This window comes from Labeo rohita, chromosome 19, assembly GCF_022985175.1.
Source record: "Labeo rohita strain BAU-BD-2019 chromosome 19, IGBB_LRoh.1.0, whole genome shotgun sequence".
Classification (NCBI taxonomy): Eukaryota; Metazoa; Chordata; class Actinopteri; order Cypriniformes; family Cyprinidae; genus Labeo; species Labeo rohita.
In genome coordinates, this window is record NC_066887.1 from 2,109,549 (window position 1) to 2,131,290 (window position 21,742).

General features: G+C 35.2%; 1 protein-coding gene across 1 annotated transcript; it reads right to left on the reverse strand.

Moving 5' to 3' along the window:
• Window positions 1-11,653: 11,653 nt before the first annotated feature.
• Window positions 11,654-21,742, reverse strand: ppp1r8a (protein phosphatase 1, regulatory subunit 8a). The gene is made up of 7 exons (XM_051135997.1): window positions 21,687-21,742; window positions 21,097-21,157; window positions 19,873-20,026; window positions 19,572-19,789; window positions 17,866-18,010; window positions 14,670-14,734; window positions 11,654-14,366 (listed from the first exon to the last, which is right to left on the reverse strand). The coding sequence occupies exons 1-7, from the start codon at window positions 21,734-21,736 to the stop codon at window positions 14,004-14,006; spliced, it is 1,056 nt and encodes a 351-aa protein (XP_050991954.1). The 5' UTR covers window positions 21,737-21,742; the 3' UTR covers window positions 11,654-14,003.

Genomic DNA, 21,742 nt, shown 5'->3' on the forward strand with positions numbered 1-21,742 from the left:
CTTGCTTGGTTGAAGACCTCGGCTGAGTAAACAATAAAACTGCAGAGTATTTTTACATATACATTTGTGTTTAATGTTAAGGAACTTGATGATATGATATTAAAGTCGAAGGTGATGGATTAGTGCATGTGCTTTGTTGAATATTTGTTTGTTTTTTTTGAAAGCATCGGCAGAGATTATCCTTAGCAGTAAATTAAGAATAAAGTCACTAATGTACACCTCCTTTTTTAAAATGTAAGTCTATTAATAGGAAGCCATCGTTTATGTAGTATATTCTTGAGGCAATTTAAAGTGTCATTGTATATTATTTTTTGTTATATCGTCTATGCACAGTTTTCAGTGGTCGAATTACTGACACGTTACAGTGATGAAGCACAGATGAATGGGAAAACAAAGAACAGGACCTTCCAATCAGACTTTTGAAGAGACTTCTGAAAATGCTGCAGACCCTGTTTTAGTTTGACAACCTTTGGGTTGCGTTTTAGTGTAAACAGATCAAAACAGAAACTTTTGAAAACGATGGCATGTTGTCCACTTTCGCTCTACGTATCCTTGATGACCGTGTAAGCAATAACATCATGTTATACTCATAGATTGTATAGGTAGATGCATCATTCCACCGTTTCAAGCACATAGACGGATCTGTCATCTATATAATAGGGCATCTAACTGTACATATCTATGGTTGTACCTCCATGAATGGTCATGTGACATGCGTTTTCAGTTGTGTAGTGTGGACAGAGATGAAACGCAATGGAAACGCCAGTGTAAATAAGGATCATTTTCATTTTAAATCGCCATTTTAAAACAAAAATGCACTACTGTAAACAGGTTCTTAGCCACTGACATGTACATTTGAAAATTCTAAAGCTATGTTCACACTGTCACTTCAAATAAATTTATATGTGTACCCGATTGCAATCTCACTTAAATGATGACTGTCCACACTGTGTATCATAACTGTTCTAATTTATGTCCGGTGCGTGTCGCTTTTCAGTTTCACAAAATATGTGCACTGGTTTATGACATGACATGGTGATGGTATGTCAACACCAAAAACAGCAAATGCAACAGGGTTTGCAAGACAGATGGCATGGCAACATGTTGGTGTTGCAACATTATTACGTCTTATGAGGCAGCAGCAGAAATGTAGGAAGCTGAAATGCATGACTTTATTCCATGCTGACGTCTCTCTGCCACTCTCAGATTTCGAAGAGGTGTGTAGACCAGCAATATATTGTAATTTTCTGCTTGACTTGTACGTCTGCAAGGATGTTCAGTATGCTTTCTACCAACAATCTGATGTGTCTACATTTTGCATGGCGTGAAAAAGTGACAAGCAAAAAAAGCTACTGAAAAGGCGTTCAGACAGAAACAGATTTCCAGAAATGGGATTTGAATAGTATTTCAAACTACATATAAATAAAGCCTGAAATCTTATATATTTATTTATTTATTTTGCTGTTCACAATAGCTAAACATGATCATACATGTACAGTGCCTATAGAAAATCATCATACCCTGTGAAAACTCTTACCTTTTGTCACATTACACCCTGGAAAATAAAATAAATTGTCTAACTTTTTTGAGCTGCATGTACACATTATAACCCTCATCATTAAAGTAAAAATATATTTTCAAAAATAATACTAATTATTAAAACTATTATTAATTTAAAAATTTAATAAAAATATTAATAATGTAAAATTAGTGAAATGCCTGGTTTGGTAAAGTGATCAGCCCCTTAGAGTAAACCATTATAAACTTGCTCAGGTGCAAGCAGTCAACTTCCAGATTAAACAAGTGAGCTGTTTCTTGAAGATTCCACTGTTAGTAGTGCATGGTACGGCAAAGAATTCACCGTGGTTGGGAAAGTGCTTTCAAAAGACCTTCGGGATAAAGTTGTAGATAGGAACAAATTAGGAGAAGGCTACAAAGCCATTTCAAAGGCTTTAGCTATCCCTCGGAGTACTGTTCAGAGCATTATTAAGAAGTGGAAAGTGTATTGCACCACCAGCACATTGCCTAGATTGGGCCATTCGTCCAGAGTGGATGACAGAGCCAGGAGGACCCTGATAAGAGACGCTACCAGGAGGCCAAAGACATCTTTGAAGGACTTACTAGGTTTTATAGCTGGGGCTGGTCAGACTGTGCATGTGACAACTATCTCCCAAGCTTTACACAAAGCTGGCCTGTATGGCAGGGTGGCACGAAAGAAGCCTTTCCTAAAAAGATGTTACACTCAGTCTTGTTTGCGCTATGCAAAAACACATTTGAATAAGTCTGATACTTTCTGGCAAAAGGTGCTATGGTCTAATGAGACCAAAATGGACCTTTTTTGAACTGAACTCCAAGCACTATGTTTGGCAAAAAGCAAACACAGCACGCCTAAAACACACCATACCTATTGTGAAGCATGTTGGTGGCATTATTATTTTGTAGGGTGTTTCTCTTCAGCTGGGACTGGGCGACTGGTCAGGATTGAAGGGAAAATGGATGCTAGACAGCTGAAAATGGGCAGGCCATTCACCTTTTAACACGACAATGACCCTAAACATGCTGCCAAAACAACAACAACAAAATGGACAAAATGGCTTAAGGATAAGAAGGTGTCTTTGAGTGGCCAAGTCACTTGGCGAAAATCTGTGGATGGATTTGAAGAGAGCAGTCCATTGCCACTCACCACATAATTTGACAGAATTTGAGCAATTCTGCAAGGAGGAAGGGGCAAATATTCCCCAATCAAGGTGTGCAAAGCTAGTACAGACATATCCAATTAGACCGATGACTGTAATTAAAGCAAAAAGTGGCTCTACAAAGTATTAAATCAAGTCATCCTGTTATTATAGTTAGTTTTTTTATTAATTTGCAGAACTGCTGTGTTTGTTCTTTCATTGGTTTGATACTGTAAGACCAAAATTGTAAATAAAGCTGGAAAAGTTATTTGGAATGGGGTTTGATTTCAGGCTATATGATAAATAAAGTAACTATTTCAACGGGGTATGATGATTTTCTATAGGCACTGTATATTCCAATCATATATGCACAAAATCTGATTTGGACTGGCAGTCTGAACAAGGCTGAAGTGACTGACTAAAGTGCACATTAAAATGCATTAACATTAGCGACATTTCTGTGAAATTAAGTGGGGAAAAAAGGTCAATAGTGTATGAATAGATGTCTAAAGCACAGCTTCATAGTCCAACCTGATCTCATGGCAATTCGTACATATTTTACGAGGTGGCTAATTCCAGGACCTCCACATCCAGCATCGTCACAGCTGCTGTAACAATCGGTTTGCATAACCAAAGAATTTCTGCACAAGCTGTCAGAAACCGTCTCAGGGAAGCTCATCTGCATGCTCGTCATCCTCATCAGGGTCTCGACCTGACTGCAGTTCGTCGTCGTAATCGGCTTGAGTGGGCAAATGCTCACATTTGATGGCGTCTGGCACTTTTTGTTCTCTTCACAGATGAATCCCGGTTTTCACTGTACAGGGCAGATGGCAGACAGCGTGTATGGCATAGTGTGGGTGAGTGGTTTGCTGATGTCAACATTGTGGATCGAGTGGCCCATGGTGGCGATGGGGTTATGGTATGGGCAGGCATATGTTATGGACAACGAACACAGGTGCATTTTATTAATGGTATTTTGAATGTACAGAGTTACCGTGACGAGATCCTGAGGCCCATTGTTGTGCCATTCATCCATAACCCCCTTATGTTGCAGCATAATAATGCATGGCCCCATGTTGCAAGGATCTGTACACAATTCCTGGAAGCTGAAAACATCCCAATTCTTGCATGGCCAGCATATTCACCAGACATGTCACCCACTGAGCATGTTTGGGATGCTCTGGATCAGCGTTAACGACAGTGTGTTCCAGTTCCTGCCAATATCCAGCAACTTCACACAGCCTTTGAGGAGGAGTGGACATTCCACAGGCCACAATCAACAACCTGATCAACTCTATGCGAAGGAGATGTGTTGCACTGCGTGAGGCAAATGGTGGTCACATTTTAGAGTGGCCTTTTATTGTGGCCAGCCTAAGGCACACCTGTGCAATAATCATGCTGTCTGATCAGCATCTTGATATGCCACACCTGTGAGGTGGATGGATTATCTCGGCAAAGGAGAAGTGCTCACTAACACAGATTTAGACAGATTTGTGAACAATATTTGAGAGAAATAGGCATTTTGTGTACATAGAAAAAGTCTAAGATCTTTGAGTTAAGCTCATGAAAAATGGGGGCAAAAACAAAAGTGTTGCGTTTATAATTTTGGTCAGTGTATATATATACATATATATATATATATATATATATACATGTATATATATATCAGAGGTTGCGCTAGACTTTAACATTGTCCGGCATTTTGACGGACAGGGTTGTAAAAATTCTGTCGTAATGTATTGTAACCCGTCATTTTCATTTTCATTAGAATAATACATTTAATTGATTTTATTTTTGTTTACATTTTCATTTTAATCATGAACCTACAGGACGACAGTGCAGTGTTTAAAAACAACAAAATATGCTAGGGCTGGGTAAACAACAACAACAACAAAAAAAATAGATTTCTCGATTTTAATAGATTTTTATTTAAATGAACCAATATCGATTCCTAAATCACAATCGATCTCTTGGTCTATGCTGTTCTCAGTTGATGAATGAACAGTACATAATGCGTCTTCCTTCCAAGAAATAGCAATAGGCAAAGCTTTGTGTTACTTTTGATATGAAACAAAGTCTCCGATTTCAAATTCTGTCCATTTCATTCGGAAATTCAAGCAATAAATACCGTTTTGGCACTCTTTAATGTGGCGTAATAGATCGTTGTAGTTTCTGTGTACTCGTCTGTATGTAATCAAATGCATAGGAAAATATTTGTGACAGTTTCGTTTTTGTTCTGGATCCAGTGCTCTGCTGCCAGACAGGAGTGCACTTGCCACCAACCGGACAGGGGTGGGAATTACAGCTACAATTTACAATAGATCACCCTCTGTGACCTTCAGATTTTTCCATCACTAATAAAAAAATTCTGTCAATGAATTTTCAGTTAACGCGACCTCTATACACACTTATTTTTTTCCCAGCGAAAATAAAAGTCTTCTGCTCAATATTGATTTTTATTTATTTATTTATTTTTTGCAAGGGTTGTCACAGAGACAGGTGTGCTATTTCAGGATGCTGTTTGCAGTGATATGTGTCCTTTTTTTTTTTTTTTTTTGCAAAGTTCGGTTTAATGGCTCAGACTTTTTAAGGTAACTCTATCATCCCTACCCCAGGCATTCATGTCTGCATATTTACTTACAGTATGTTTCTGGCTGTAGAAAGCAAAGACAGGAAAATACATGCAAACGAATATTACAGACTGTTGGAGGCTTGATAAGTGTGTTCTGAGAAGATCCTCTGAGAGACACGACAGAACATACAGATGGAGTGTGACGTGCTGGCAGCAGTGTGTGTGTGTGTGTGCATAGTAAGAGGCACGTAACCTTACGAGTGCATCCTGACGGCAGTGTGTATGACATGAAGGCACGGGGCCAGCGCGAGTGTCAGCAGGTGTTGTGCAGAGTTCTGCCTGGCTGCGTCAGACACTGAGTGAGTGAACAGGAGATGACAGGCCCTCACCGGCCCCTTCACTCAACCTGTCACGCGAGGTCACCTGCAGCCCCGGGCGCTCATCACTCATACACACATAGTTACAGAGATTCATAGAGATTCAAGATATCAGACATATCACAAGAGCACTTAAAAGAATATTAAAGGGTTGTTTCAAGCTGATGTCTGTGCCGTATGTGTGGAATACTACAATCATTTAGACTGCAGGCGCTGGTCAACATACTGTTTCAGAAGTATAACAATTTATGATTTAAGTCAACTGGAAACAACATGGTATCTAAATTTTACTCGCCTAAGACTGTTGTTGGCATTGGGCCCGGGCCTTATAAAGAGGGGCCAATTCTCTACGGTGGGAGTTTTCAAATTTTCTGATGCCACAGAGCCCCATATTTTATGATCACTTCCAGAGGAAGCCAAAAATATTCAGGCTGTGAGAAATTTTCATGTGCAATGTCCCATTAAAACAGTGTAAAAATGTCCACCTACTTCAACTTGAAAAACTTAAGTTCAATTGCTGCCTTAAATTTTTGAATATAATCAAATTATTTGAACTTAAATCATATTAAAGTGCTAATTATTTATATTTACATTCAGTTGTATCTTCTATATCTTCTAAAAATGAAGTTGAATTTGGTTACGTTTAAAATAAGTTTAGAGAAACTTAAAAATAGTTTAAATTTAAATAAAACTTTAAATGTAAAATACTAATAGAAAAAAAAACATAAGTTCACATGAATTATTGATCATATTTTTTACAGTGTACTGTGTGAGAAAAATAAAGTAATGTGTCATAATAGCATGTTTATTGCACGCTTATTTTAAATAATTATATTTTAATATAGTGAATGCTAATGCAATTATTAAAATGCTATCTTCCATTGCATTTTAGAAAATCGGTGGCTAATTTGTGTGATATCGCCTCTTGATAAAATAGTTTTTCATGAGATCAGGTTTTTTAAAATTTCAGGTCTTCTAGTTATTTTAGCTGTACAAAAACAGATACATGCTGCTTCTTATTGCAAATTGGTTTTTGCTATAGTCTTTTTATTATCAAAATTGTTTGTGCCACAAGTAGTTTCATCGTTTCTGCGCTTATTAAGTCATGAAATATTGTTTCTGCATCCAATATTATTTCAAGAGCCATTTATGAGCACTATCTATTCATATAACATATCTAAACTGATCTTTTTAAAGTGTATGGAGTACACTACAGTGCTCCCAGACAGCAATATTTTAACAATTCATAAAGTATGAATTACTGTGTGGCCATTTGAGATTTTCGTATGTGAGTGTATATTAGCACTATTTAGTGGTTGATTTTAGCATCTGATAGAGCATTTGGACCTGAAAACACTGATGTGTGACGTCCAACAGCAGCTGGAGACTCACACATTCGCAGGAAATAGCTAATGCATTGACAAAAGGTGACAAGTAGAGATATAATCATTAATTTATATTTATTTAATTCATTATTACTTATTTATTTTAAAATATATTGTGTTAAAACAAATGTGTGTGTGTATATATATATATATATATATATATGTATGAAGAGTTCAGATGCAAGACCAGCTAAAAGCCATCTCGGTCAAAAATGAGATAACAATACTGAGTGAATGCTCCTGACACATACTATAGGTATATCAAATACTTTTACTTCAAACTCGCTAAATTCCAGCCTCAGCCCAATCTCAAGTACCACTACTTACATAGAAACCTATACAAAGTAGCCAGAAAGAAATGCTAATTTTAAAAAAATACGTCAGATGGATTTAGGGGCTTTTGCATCTGAACTCTTCATAAAATAAAATAAAAAATAAAAAAAATGATAATAATAATAATAATAATATATATATATATATATATATATATATATATACACACACACAATAATTATTATTATTATTATTATCATTTTTTTATTATTATTATTTTTTTATTATTTTTTTTTTTTTAGTTTATTTATTTATTTATTTATTTTGTGGTTTCCCAGTTCAGGATGGATCTGCAGGGGTTTTATGAGTTAATGAAAAGCTAACAATTAATTTAAAAAGTGCAAAATGTGAATAAAACACGTTAAATATATACATTTATAAATTAATGAATTAATTAATTTATTTATTTATTTACTAAAAATATATAGATATTCTATTTGTTTACCATGTCATGTGACCATAGCCTAGCGATTTCAGAGGACCATAAACATGTAAATGTGTTGCTAAATTAATAAAATTTCAAGTAGTACTTTAAGCACATATTTTAAGTAAAGGTAAATATTTTAGGTCTATAGTATATTAGGTAATTTATTAAGAAAACCACGAATATTTTTGAACTCTAACCCACCTCAAAATGACGATTTAGAACGGTTTAACAAGATTTTTATACGTAGTGACGCTTTAATAGATTTTTCATTCTTCCGTACACTGAGTGACGAGTTGAAATTATTGTTATTGTTTAATGTAAATCAACATGACGCGTATCTGTCACAAGATTTGGTAGATTTCTCTATATAAAAAAATATGTCATTTAACAGTACAGCTGTACAGCAACATTTCATCTTTTTAGCTGTATTTTTTTCCCACCTGTTGTCGCAGGTACTACAGAAAGTCAGAGCTGGAAGTGGACTCAACTTTCACATCAGTGTTACAGGCAATCTGTTCCTGTTTTATTCTCATAAAATGGTGGTCACGGGTTAACAGCGAGAATGGAAAGGGAAAAAAATGAAGAGAAAAAAAAAATCCCAGCCTGAATTATAGAGAGGGAAGAAACAGAGGGGAGTTCATAGGGTCGTATATCATTAAGCAATTGAGAAAGTTAATTAGGCAGCTCTGATAATTATTGCCATGGCAACCTGAGCGCACTCATGCACATTTGATTAATGAGGTGCCATTTATCCGCGCCAGTGAGACAGTACAGTCATAGAGGAGTGCAAGAGACCCCTAGTGGGACACAAAGACACTCTGCCGAAACAATGACAGGCCAGCTGAAACCTGGAGTTGACGCACAAACCGAGAGCCACATTGTGAGCGAATTCAGCATTAAGAAAATCACCGTATCGTTGCATATATTGCAGAACCTAAAAGCTAATTAAACTGCAACGATGGATTTTTGCACAGAAACACATTTCCATTTTGTGCTCCTATTAAAGGAAGATTTTAATTGATGGATGTGTCTGTTCAGAATCTATAAAAGATCTTTTAACATGCAGTTCTTTCTCACATCTTGGCATATGCCCACATCATGCATTAGTGTTGTGTGTGAAGCCCATTCAGACAGCTCTGTCTCACACTACCCTCTAGTGGACAAACTTCAGTACTTACTCTCTCTATATTGAAGGCTTTTATGGATTTCAACTGTTCATCACTCATAAATGTCATCCTGAAGAGCGTTGAGTCATTCAAAACAAAATGACTCAATAATTGCAGGAAAGTTTCAAGTACGATACCCTCAATTATACTTGTTAAAGTGTTACCACGTTTTCTAAGTGAACAGCTTTATGGTTTTGGGGGGAGGAGAAAAAAAAAAAACAGAAAAAAAGGCTTAAAATGACTAAGCTAGTTGGCTGGTCTCCCAGCCTCACCAGCCAAAGAAGTGGTCCAAACCCCTCTAAAACCAGCCAACCAGCTTAGTTTACATACACCTTGTGGAATGTGCAAAATGTTAATTATTTTACCAAAATAAGAGAGATAATACAAAATGTGTGTTATTTTTTATTTATAGTTGAATTTATAAAAATGACCCTGTTTCAAAGTTTACCCTTGATTGTTAATACTGCATTGTTACCTGAATGATTTTGTTTTGTTTTGTTTTGTTTTGTGTGTGTGTGTATGTGTACTTGTTTTTGCTACATTGTGGGGACCAAATGTCCCCACAAGGATAGTAAAACCTGAAATTTTTGACATTGTGGGGACTGGCTTGAGGTCCCCATGGGTACAAAAGCTTATAAATCATACAGAATGAGTTTTTTTGAGAAAGTGAAAATGCAGAAAGTTTTCTGTAAGGGTTAGGTTTAGGGTAAGGGGATAGAAAATACAGTGTGGAGAGTATAAAAACCATTGCACCTATGGAGAGTCCCCACAAGGATAATAAACCAGACGTGTGTGTGTGTGTGTGTGTTTTGTTTAGTGATAGTTGTTCATAAGTTCCTTGTTTGTTCTGTTCTTCAGAAAAATCCTTAAGGTCCCACAAATTTGATTGTGAACCCTTATTTGTTATTTGAACCCTTTCCAGCAATGACTGTATGATTTTGAGATCCATCTTTTCACACTGAACAAACTGAGGGACTCATATGCAACTATTACAGAAGGTTCAAACACTCACTGATGCTCCAGAAGGAAACACGATGCATTAAGAGCGAGGGGTGAAAACTTTTTGAATTTGAAGATCAGGGTAAATTTAGCTTATTTTGTCCTCTGGGAAACATGTAAGTATCTTCCATAGTTTCTGATGTATATATAAAAAACGTCAAATGTAATATTCATTCTGTTCAAAAGTTTTCACCTCCCAACTCTTAATGCATTGTGTTTCCTTCCAGAGCATCAGTGAGTGTTTGAACCTTCTGTAATAGTTGCATATGAGTCCCTCAGGTGTCCTCAGTGTGAAAAGATGGATCTCGAAATCAGAGTCATTATTGGAAAGGGTTGAAAAGCACAAAAATGCTGAAAAAACAAATAATTTGTGGGACCTGAAGGATTTTTCTGAAGAACAGCAGGCAGTTGAACTGTTCAGGACAAACAAGGGACTCGTGAACAACTATCACTAAACAAAAACACAGCTGTGGATCATTCAGGTAACAACACAGTATTAATAATCAAGTGTATGTAAACTTTTGAACGGGTTCGTTTTATAAATTTAACTATTATTTTTTATTTGTGGACTATATGTAAATGTCTTTAATGTGAAATATCTTATTCAGGTCAGTGCTAAATAAAATATAACATGCATTTTAGGGCTCCACGCTTACTTTTCTCTTTAGGAGCACTTGTACTCGTAATAGAAATTCAGGAGCACCTTCTAATCAATAATCAAAAAATCTTATTTAAAAAAAGGCTGGTGATATTTGATTCAAAGTGATTTACAGGGGAATTTTGTTTTTACCTTTGTAATGAATTGTAAAATTTCTTATTAAAACAACAGAATAAGAACAGGAAGAATAAGAATAAGTTACCAATCAATTGAAATCAGTATTCACAAAATTAATTTGTACTACAGAGGTGGCACAGACGAACAAAAAAATGGCTTGGTGTATTTTCATTTGATTCGTTCGAACGGCTGATTCATTCAGGAATAAAGCAAGCGACTCTCTTTGAGTGGGAAATTGAATCATTGATTCACTAGATTCGTTTAAAAACGCACGTTCATTCACCAAACAGCAGCTCAGTTGTGACTTGTTTCAGGCTATTTTTGATGATGAAATAGAGCAAAATCAGGCAATAGGGTTGTCAGACAATGTAAGTCACTTAATATTAACTTATTTAACTGTTGTATTAAATCAATATCTCATTTGCAAACCTCCTTAAAAATCATTAAAAGCTGTCACTCATCTTAGTTCATTGCGATCTCACAGTTCCATTATAATCAATGAAGCTCTCCACACTGCACAATCGAGCTCTTATTTACACACTCTCTACACTTTGTTTATAAAAGGATTGATGAGATATGTCAGTGATACACTACTCAACGTTGCAAAAACACGTAGAAACCTTTGAAGCTCCCTTCAGCGCAAACACAACCATGCTGAAGGGGTCAGTCGCACTGGTGCTCCTAAATATTTTTTCATAGTCGCACGCAGTATAGTTTTCAGTGCAAATGTGAAATGGTCACACTGTAGTGCCCTGCATTTTCTATGATCACCATTATTTTGGTTAAATAACTAACATTTTGCAGATTCTGCAAGGTGTATGTAAACTTTTGACTTAACATGTATTTACTTCACAGACAAATATTTAACAATTCAACCACTCACAAACTCTTAGCATTAAGGATGGCAGAAAAAAAAAAAAAGAAATCTATCAATGCACATCAAGTTAAGGGCAAGGAATACTGTTTATTAGACAAATAATCCAACAATAATTCCTTTCACGTTTAGTCTTTTCATCTGTGCTTTCACTCACAAGTCCATCGCATTCAGATATAAAAAATATATAAAAACGTTAACAAAAGTTCACATTACAAGGCAACTCCCTGCTTTCAGATGACAAAAATCAATGTCCTCTTTTCAGTGTTTGATGCTGAGTTTGCATTTCCCTCTATAAACCAACATTCACAGCCACAGTATTCCCAAACATTTCAGAATTTCCTATAATACAGTCTGCCTCATGAAAACAGTGAAACAGATTAAACACGCAGCTCAGACTTACAGATTTATTTCCTAGAGCATTACGATTAGTAATGTAACATTTGGTTTGCTTTGTACTTAAAATACGCAATACGAAAACGTCTTTTTAAAAACAAATTTACGTGAAAGTACAGCTGTACATGAGCTCTCAGGCTTTCAAAAAAAAGCAAAATCTATGTATTAAATACATGTTACTGGTAAAATGCAGAAAACAACAAGCTTGTGTGTTTAATGTAAGTGAGAATGCATTTACCCAAACCACCTACTCACATCTACTGAATACGGTCCAAGCTTTCAGTCTGTAGTTGGCTGACGTTCATCTCAGAAAAAAAACCTGAAACAATCAACCTGTAACATAAGGTGTTATTAATCATGAAATTCCACATTTTCAGGGGGAAACTCATAAAAAAATATAACATATCCAGAACATATCCAGGTTATTATATTTAGCATTAAGAAAATGAAAAATCAAAACCGTTAAGATTTCACTTTAACAATAAGATATACAATAAGAACAATAAGGTAACACTTTACAATAAGATTTCTTCTGCTCACAGTTACCTACATTAGTTAATGTGAAATAACAATAAAAACACTTACACAGCATGTTATTTCGATTAAGTTAAACATGAACATGACCTAACAATGAACAGTATTTTTAACTATACTTAGCAAAGATTAATAAATACTCTAACGAATGCATTGCTCGTTGTTAGTTAATATTAGCTAATGTATTAACTAATGTTAACTAATAAGACCTTTTTGTAAAGTGTTACCAAGATTTCATTTCTTTGCATTATGACATTCATAACAATACGCATTCTCACTAATGGAAAAAAAAAACATCATCTTAGTTGTTGTACTCCTTTCATCATTTTTATCAATGATATACAATTAAATAATAATAAATATTAATTACTAACCAGATTTTTATTACATTAATGTGTACTCTTGTCATGAAAATACTGTCATAAAGCAAAAATAGTAATAATAAATAAATAAATAAATAAATAAAAGAAGAAGAAAAAGAAGAAGAAAATAATAATATAAAAAATAATAGTTCATAAGCTTAATTTTCTTATGCAAAATATAATTTCATTTTGGATTTTTGGTAACACTTTAAAATAAGGTGTGGTTTGTGCACATTAGTTAATGTATTAACTAATATGACAAAACAATAAACAATAGATTTATTACAGTATTTGTTAATGTTAATGTTAGTTAATGAAAATACAGTTGTTCATTGTTAGTTCATGTTAGTTCACAGCACAACTTGTGATTTTAATAATGCATTAGTAAACACTGAAATTAACATTAACTAAGACTAATAAATGCTGTAGAACTTTTGTTCATTCTTTGTTCACATTAACTAAACGGATAGTTCCGCTCCTTGATTCTGATTGGTTGAGCCGCATTCTAAGCTGTTGTAAATTACTCTAAATACACTTTTGCACTTTTGTTTACTTTTGTGTGTGGAACTACACTGTTAGGTGGAAGAATACGGTTTTTAGTAATGAAATTACACTTTATTTGCTCGGTTTTATTTTGTGAAACCTTACTACGTATAGGGAATAACCGTTTTATAAAAGCAATAAGCCCCAAGAAGCCGTGGTTTACAGTGAATTTATAACAGCTAAGAGGGTTTGTGCCTAAGCTGTTATACATTCACTGTAAACCACGGCTTCACAGAGCTTATTGCTAAACTAATGTTAACTAATGAACCTTATTGTAAAGTGTTACCAGATTTTTTTTTCCTTCCAGTTTTGGGGTGAAATATGAACCAAATATTTCTTTGTGATATTCACTTTCCCCAACAGATACAACCACAGTTTCTAGTGTCAACTTCAGACGCCACAGCTTCTCAAAATGAGCAAACCATGTGACAAATCCTCAAGCTGTATCAGGTAGCGTTATGTATTTGATGTATGTTTCAGAAATATGAAGTTCGGAAACAATAACTTCAAACGAACTCCAAAACGTAATCTTCAAATCTGTCATAGTTTGGCTGAGTCTGTTTTGTTGTGTAGTAAAGCCGCATGTTAAATCAGTAAGGAGGGGGTGGGCTTTTTCCCAGGCCAAGCCTCCTTGGCGTATTTCTTCTTGCGTGGCTCGTTGAGCGGCTCGGCCGTATAGGGTCCAGGAGCGGGTGTGGGGTTCAGCATAGCGGGGGGCTGCACCGTCGTGGGTGAGAGATCCACCTCTGGGGCGGGGTTGGGGAAGGGTAGGGGCATCCCGCCCATGATGGCTGACGAGCCTCCCTGGCCTCCGCCACCCTGTCCTGCTGCCTCGTGGCTGGTGGGCGGCAGGTCACCGTAGAGCCCTGCGCTCAGGGGGAAGCTTTGTAACCGGCGTGCTACACTTTCCTCCAATCCCAACGTACTATGGCCTTCTAGTTTCTTCTTCTGTGGTACAAAAATGAATGTATTTGTTTTGTTACTGTCCTGACTATTGCAAAGAAAGGCAAGACGGAGTACTAAAGACATCTAAGCTCCTTTATATTAAGAGTCAGATATGACGAGACAGACGATGAGGAAGCCTTTTAGCAGCCATTACTCCCGCATTATATAATTTCCTGTTCGCGAGCCATGCAACAAACAACTTAAATTGTATTGAGAGAACGGCTGTTCTCAAGTCCATTAAAATCAATGACGACATGCTAAAACAACCAAGCAGACCAGCAGACAAGAGCAGGCCAGTGATCGTACCTTAATAGGAACCACAGCTGTCTGCACCATATTTCTGAAGCGTCCTACAGATGGATCCACGTCCTCTGTAAGAAGAGAAAAGATATGCAACAAAGTCAAAACACAGACAAAGAATGAGAGAAGAGAGTATGTGAAGATTGAGTCATTCCAGAAAAGTGGAAAACAAAGTGCACTGAGTATTACACAGATCAGAAAGATTTTTAAAGTCTCTTCTAGGGATGTAATGATATCAAAATTTCACGATACAATAATATCTTAATATGAAGTTCATGATACAATATTTTTTGCGATCTTAAAAAAAAAAAGTTACATTTTTCTAATGCAGTTTGAGAATTCAAAATTAAGAGCTACAACCCATGTCCTTAATAAAGAGAAGTCAGAAAAAAAGTCAGTGAATTGACTTGTACCTGACCTTTAAAGGGGACTCAACCCTGTTTTTATTTGTGATATACTGTCTCAGTCTAAATGTGACCATGGACCACCAAACCAGTCATAAGGTTGAATATTTTTGAATTTGAGATTTCTACATCATCTGAATAAATAAGCTTTCCATCGATGTATGGAATAGGATAGGACTAGAGGTCGACCGATATTGGATTGGATTTTACCGATACCGATAACTAGGTTGGACCACACTGGCCGATACTGATTAATCGACAGATAATTTTTAAAATGGATACTGAATGGAAAATACATAGTGCTCTACTTTTTTTTTTTTAAGTAGCCTTCTGAAGCATATTTTGTAAATGAATAAAAATATTAATATTAATTATATATTGATCATTACAGTTAGTTCATTCTTCAATAATGTTAACAAAAGCAACTAAAATTTTTTACAAATATCAGTAAATGCTGAAATTTACAATGCTGAAACACACTCTAACAAGGAACAATACTTCTATTCTACAGCTTTTATCAATCTTAATATTACAAATGGACTCGTATTGTAAAGTGTTACCATCACATCAGCAATCAAGCTAAAGATGGTCATCTTTAAATATCTACACAAAGGCCACAGTACTGAAATTGCATACATATGGACATTGTGTACTTTCACAATTTAACTGCTTCTATTCTAGAACATTTGTGGTTATCTAATCAAAATATAAAAATATGTTCGTTACACAACGGCCAAAAGTGCAGCGCCGCATCTAAAAGAACTCGCAGCTATCCGGTATCACACACACTGGACGCGACGTGTTCAATTCAAGCGTCGGTCTTCAAGACTGATCACCAAAAAGGCAAAAGTATACTGCTGTCCTTTCTCCACTAATGCAGCATCTAGTCAACAAATGCATTGCTTAGTAATGACATGAAAACATGCACTACAGTATACTGTACACACCGTTTTGTTGTCCATGTTTTAAATCCGCCTGTGAAGTGTCCTGCTCTGCTCAGCAGTGTCACGTGTCTAAACAAAGGGCATGTGCGGTCAGTGATTTCCGCCACTAGAGGGCGCTCTCGTGCTGTATAACAAAGAATACAGGGACTTCGCTGTATAATGACGACGTTCTCAACTGCTCCAGCAACAGACCCAACCCAAAAAAAAAAACTATCGGCATGGATTTTTGCCGATAACCGATAGTTCCGTCAATCAACTATCGGTGCCGATACATCGTCGACCTCTAGATAGGAAAATATTTGGCTGAGATAGAAATATTTGAGAATCTGAGGGTGCCAAACTATAATATAATATATAAAAAATACTGAGAAAATCACCTTTAAAGTTGCCCAAATGAAGTTCTTAGCAATGCATATTACTAATCAGAAATTAAGTTTTGATATATTTATGGTGGGAAATTTACAAAATGTCTTCATGGAACATGATCTTTACTTAATATCTTAATGATTTTTGGCATAAAAGAAAAATTGATAAATTTGACCCATACAGTGTATTGTTGGCTATTGCTACAAATATAACCGTGCCTCTTATGACTGGTTTTGTGGTCCAGGGTCACAAATTACATTTACACTGGTGTTTCAGGAAGCCAAACAATTAGAATACAATAATAACAACAACAACTTTATATTATTGTTATTCGTAAGACTTAATAGCCATACAATTGCACTGTAAAATAAATGAAAATTAATGTTTCATATGTATATTATTTTTGCTTTACACTACAGCAGGGAAATTACAAAATTGTTTTTTTTTTAATTTCTACACTTGACAGAAATGTTTTGAATTTGGAGTGCAGTAACTTTACCCATTTAATTCATACTGCACTTATTTTAGATTTTTTTTTTATTATTTATTGAAATGGCTGTAGAGCTTTTATTTTGACAGAAAATTTCAGTGAAAAGAGGCCTACAAAAACATGTCTCGCAACAAATCTAGTGAAATGCTGTAATCACTTGCTGCAAAAATAAAGCACAACTGGTGGCTGTTGTGTTCCCAAACGCGCAATAAACTCACAGCGCATGCAATAAAAGAGTTCACTGCATTTATTCACCGTGAACGGAGCCATTTTGAGGCACGGAAAACACCGGATCACGAGCTGATTGCCTGAACGAAGTGTGTGCTTTGCTTTGAAAAAAAGACTTGATGAAGGGATTAAGCCATATTGTGCCTTCGGTTTTAGTTCGTTTGACAGATACTGTGCCAAAGCAATGGCCCAAAACACAACTTACATGTTAGAATACTTTAAAAATCTACACTTTAAGCCTAGAAGACCTATATTGTTTCATATCGTCACGTGACCACAATAATATCGAAATATCGATTTTGCTATCGTGATACCGCAATATTGTAGTCTCTACTGGTCACCAAGGATGCATTTATTTGATTAAAAATACAGCAAAATCTGTAATATTGTGAAATATTACAATTTAAAGTAACTCTTTTTATGTCAATATACTGTAAAATGTAATTTATTCCTTTGATCAAAGCTGAATTTTCAGCATCATTACTTCTGTTTTTAGTGTCACATGATCATTCAGAAATCATTATAATATGCTGATTTGCTGCTCAACAAACAATTATGATTATTAGGAATGTTAAAAACACTTTTATGATGTATTATGTATCATTTGCAGAATATTTTTGTTCAAACAGTGATGCATTTTTCTTTGAACAACAAAGTTCAAAAGAACAGCATATATTTGAAACAGAACAGTGTTTATTATGTAACACTGATCTTACTGAGCCCAAACCTTTAAACAGCAGAGTACATATATATTCACATCCTGTGAGTACCTGGGTTTATGATCTCCTCTTCTTCACTGAACGACACTCGTGAGCTTCTCCTCTTCCTCTTGGGTCTCTGGATTTCCAGGTTTCCCTCTTCAATGGTGAGTGTAGAAATGCGTTTGTTATGAGCCGTGTTGAACTCTGTCAGGTTCTGGGGGGGAAAAGGCAACAGAACACCAGGAATTAACCACATGAAACTCTCCAGTGACACTTCTACGCTTTGAATGAAATATGTGCTAAGTTCACTTCCAGAACAAAAATTGACAGATAATTTACTCACCCCCTTGTCATCCAAGATGTTCATGTCATTCTTTCTTCAGTCGTAAAGAAATTATGTTTTTAAGGAAAACATTCCAGAATTTCTCTCCATATAGTGGACTTCTATGGTGCCCGGGAGTTTAAACTTCCAAAATGTAGCTTAAATGCAGCTTCAAAGGGCTCTAAAGGGGGTGTGTAAATTATCTGTAAATTTTTGTTCTGGAAGTGAACTTCTCCTTTAAGCACAATAACAAATATCTGATCAAAATGAGATACTCTTTAATTATTTCTCAAGATTTTTCTAGTCATTTGCGATCAGGAAAAGCATTTTATGAATCATTTTACACTCATAAACAGCATATCCGGCCAATTAAGTAGCACAGCTACACTATTTAAAATGTAATTATGACAGAAATCCCAATTTTAGAAGTTCTTGAAGTGAAATTGAAGTCTTGATCTCAGAGAACAGGAACATTTGAAACCACGAAGTACCCAGAAATCCATGTACAGTGTCAAAAGATGACCCACAAATATGCTTTCATGCTATGAGCTTTGATATAAGTTAGTTGATATTACATAAAGAACTAAAAAGGGCACTTTGATGTACAGCTGCACGATACTGGGGACAAAACAACACTGCAATGTTTTGATTTTCTGCAATTTATATTGTAATATTACACTGGAATAGGAGTTGCGATGAAAAATTATGAAAAAATACTTTTCACTAGAAGACTTAAATAACTACGTGGAACCAATTAATAATTCTAGAATAGAGCATATATTTCATAACTGCAAAATCCAGACTTGGATTCAGATTCTTGGAAAGTCAAGATTCTTGGAATCAACATTTGGATTTTTTTCCAATTCTGATTAAAACAAATTCTGATATTAGAACTACATTTTGTTTAAGTAGCAACACTGATTTGAAAACCAGCGTCTATGATAACATCCTAAACTGTAAAATTATTAAAAAAGTACAATTTAAACAATTTTAAAGTTCAAATAACACATTTTGACAAAAATACATTGGTAACACTTTACAATAAGGTGTCATTTGTTAACATTAGTTAATGTATCAACTAACATAAACAAACAATAAACAATTTATTCATCTTTGTTAATGTTAGTTAATAAAAATACAGTCGTTCATTGTTTATGTTAGTTCACAGTGCATTAACTAATGTTAACAAACACAACTTGTGATTCTAATGCATTAGTAAATGCTTAAGTTAACATTAACTAATATTAATAAATGCTGCAGAATTATTGTTCATTCTTAGTTCATGTTGACTAATGAACCTTACTGTAAAGTTGTAAAGTGTTTTTATGAAGTGATAAACTACGTGACTATGTATTTTATATACAATCAGTCTTTTTTTGATTTATCTGTCAGTCTGACTGGTTCAGCAGGTTACTATCATGTACACAGTTGTATAATGCATTTATTCACACACCTCGAGTTCGGTCTCTTCCTCTGGCAGTCCCAGCAGCCCCTTCAGTTCCTCATCCTCCACTCCTTTACTGTCTCCTGTGCTGGAGCTGCTCTGCGTCTGTGGTTTCTCTCTCAGCGTGTACACGCGTGTGGACGCACCGAACGACATGGTCGAATCGATCGGCACCTGCTGAGGTTTCTGGGGCTCGAGGCGAATTCTGCCCAGAAATGTTCCATGGGCTAAACAAGAACAAAGATGAGACCAAAACGATTCTGTTCAGAATTAGTCCGATGTGATTTGTTTAACTCATGTCTGCACTCACTGCTGTTGAGGTCGATGAGAAACACCCTTTTGAGGTGTCTGTGGTAAACCAGCGCCGCATGCACACGCGAGCACGACTGGTGGTCTATCGTAAAGTCACAGTGGTCGGGGTTCCTCCCGAACAGATAGAACTTCTTCTCATCAATGATCAGCTTCTGCAGGTCACACGAGTGTATAATATGGGCTATTAATCATGACATATACAAAATTAACCTTTTTTATACTGTTTTAATTGAGTCAACACTCATTATCATCATGTAAGTGTTAATATTACAACACCTCCGATTTCTGTTAGTTCACCCAAGAGCTATATCATATCATAATTTATTCATCCTCATGTCATTAAAAACTCAACTGACATTTACACACACACACAAAAAAAAAAAATACAAAAATGTTGGTAACTTTGGTGCCCATTGATTTCAACTGTGTGGACATTTCTCAAAATATCTTCTTTTATGTTACAGTACATTTTTTTTAGCTCATTTTGCACACATTTTAACCAATACATGTTTAAGACCTTTCCACTGATTTATTTATTTACTTACTTTTTATTTTTAATTATTCGCATGAACAAAGAGGATTTGGAAGAGCTGATGTAATCTTGTAGAGCTGATCATAACCATTTTAACTGTTTAAAGATGTCATTTAAATTGAAATTTTAAAACAAAAACAAAAAAACAAAAGAAGTAGTTTAGTAACCAATGGGCTTTGGTGCCCATTGATTTCCATTGTATGGACATTTCACAGCAAATAAAGTCATGTCATGAGTGTGAATATATGATCACATTTTTTATTATTATGGGTTTTTTTTTCATTACAGCTCATTTTCCACACATTTTAATCAATAAATTATCATGACTTTTCTATGTATTTATTTATTATATTTTTTATTATTGTTATTATTAATTATTATTTCAATGCAGATTGCATGAACAACGAGGATTTTATAGCTGATGGAATATTGTAGAGCTGATCATAACCATTTTAAACATGTCATTAGAATTTAAATCTTTAAAAATATCCTATTATGTATTAATACATTATTTCTGTCCATAACTTTTACAGGTCTAGGAAATGACAATTAGTTCATAAATATTTCCAGGTTTTCCTGTGCTTATTTTTCAACACATACTGTCTCATAATATATACTTGTATAAAGGGGAAACAAGTTCATGGCTCATAATAATATTTTCCATTAACATGGAAAATAACACAGTCTTACCTCTATTAATTTGTCTCCTTTAACCACATCCAGATGGAGTCCGGGTGGAGGTTTTCCTGCCCTGATATTAAATTAAATTATCAATTAATGTGACAATTCATTTATTCATTCATTCATTTATTCTCCAGTCTCCCAAAACTTTAACATTTACGGTTTGATTTCTATATACTCTATGCAAAAATGCACTTGTGCATTTATTTGTAAGACTGACTAGGATTGTATACAGATCATAATAAATGAGAATATTTAATTGAAATAACAGCAAAACAGTCTGTATATTTGATGCGACTAATAAACTTTAATTAACACTGAACACTGGAATTGGCATTATACCGCTAGATCACGTCACAAAATGTTTAAATGCTACAAATCAGAATACAAAAGAATAATAATAAAGTCAAAGCACAGTGATTAATGCAGTCATGCAGAGTGGTTTGATCTGCTGCTGTGTATTAAGTTACTGTCCGCTCCTCATACAGGAGTGAGTTGCATTGTTTTTATTCATGCATTCATAATCTATTCATCCGCTCCACGCACGCGCATGCAGGACTTTTATTTTAATTGCAATAATGCTATACTTAATTTCTCACCATGATGGGCATTCGAAGACGGCTGTGTTTGTACTTGCATTCGCCGCCATTTTGCA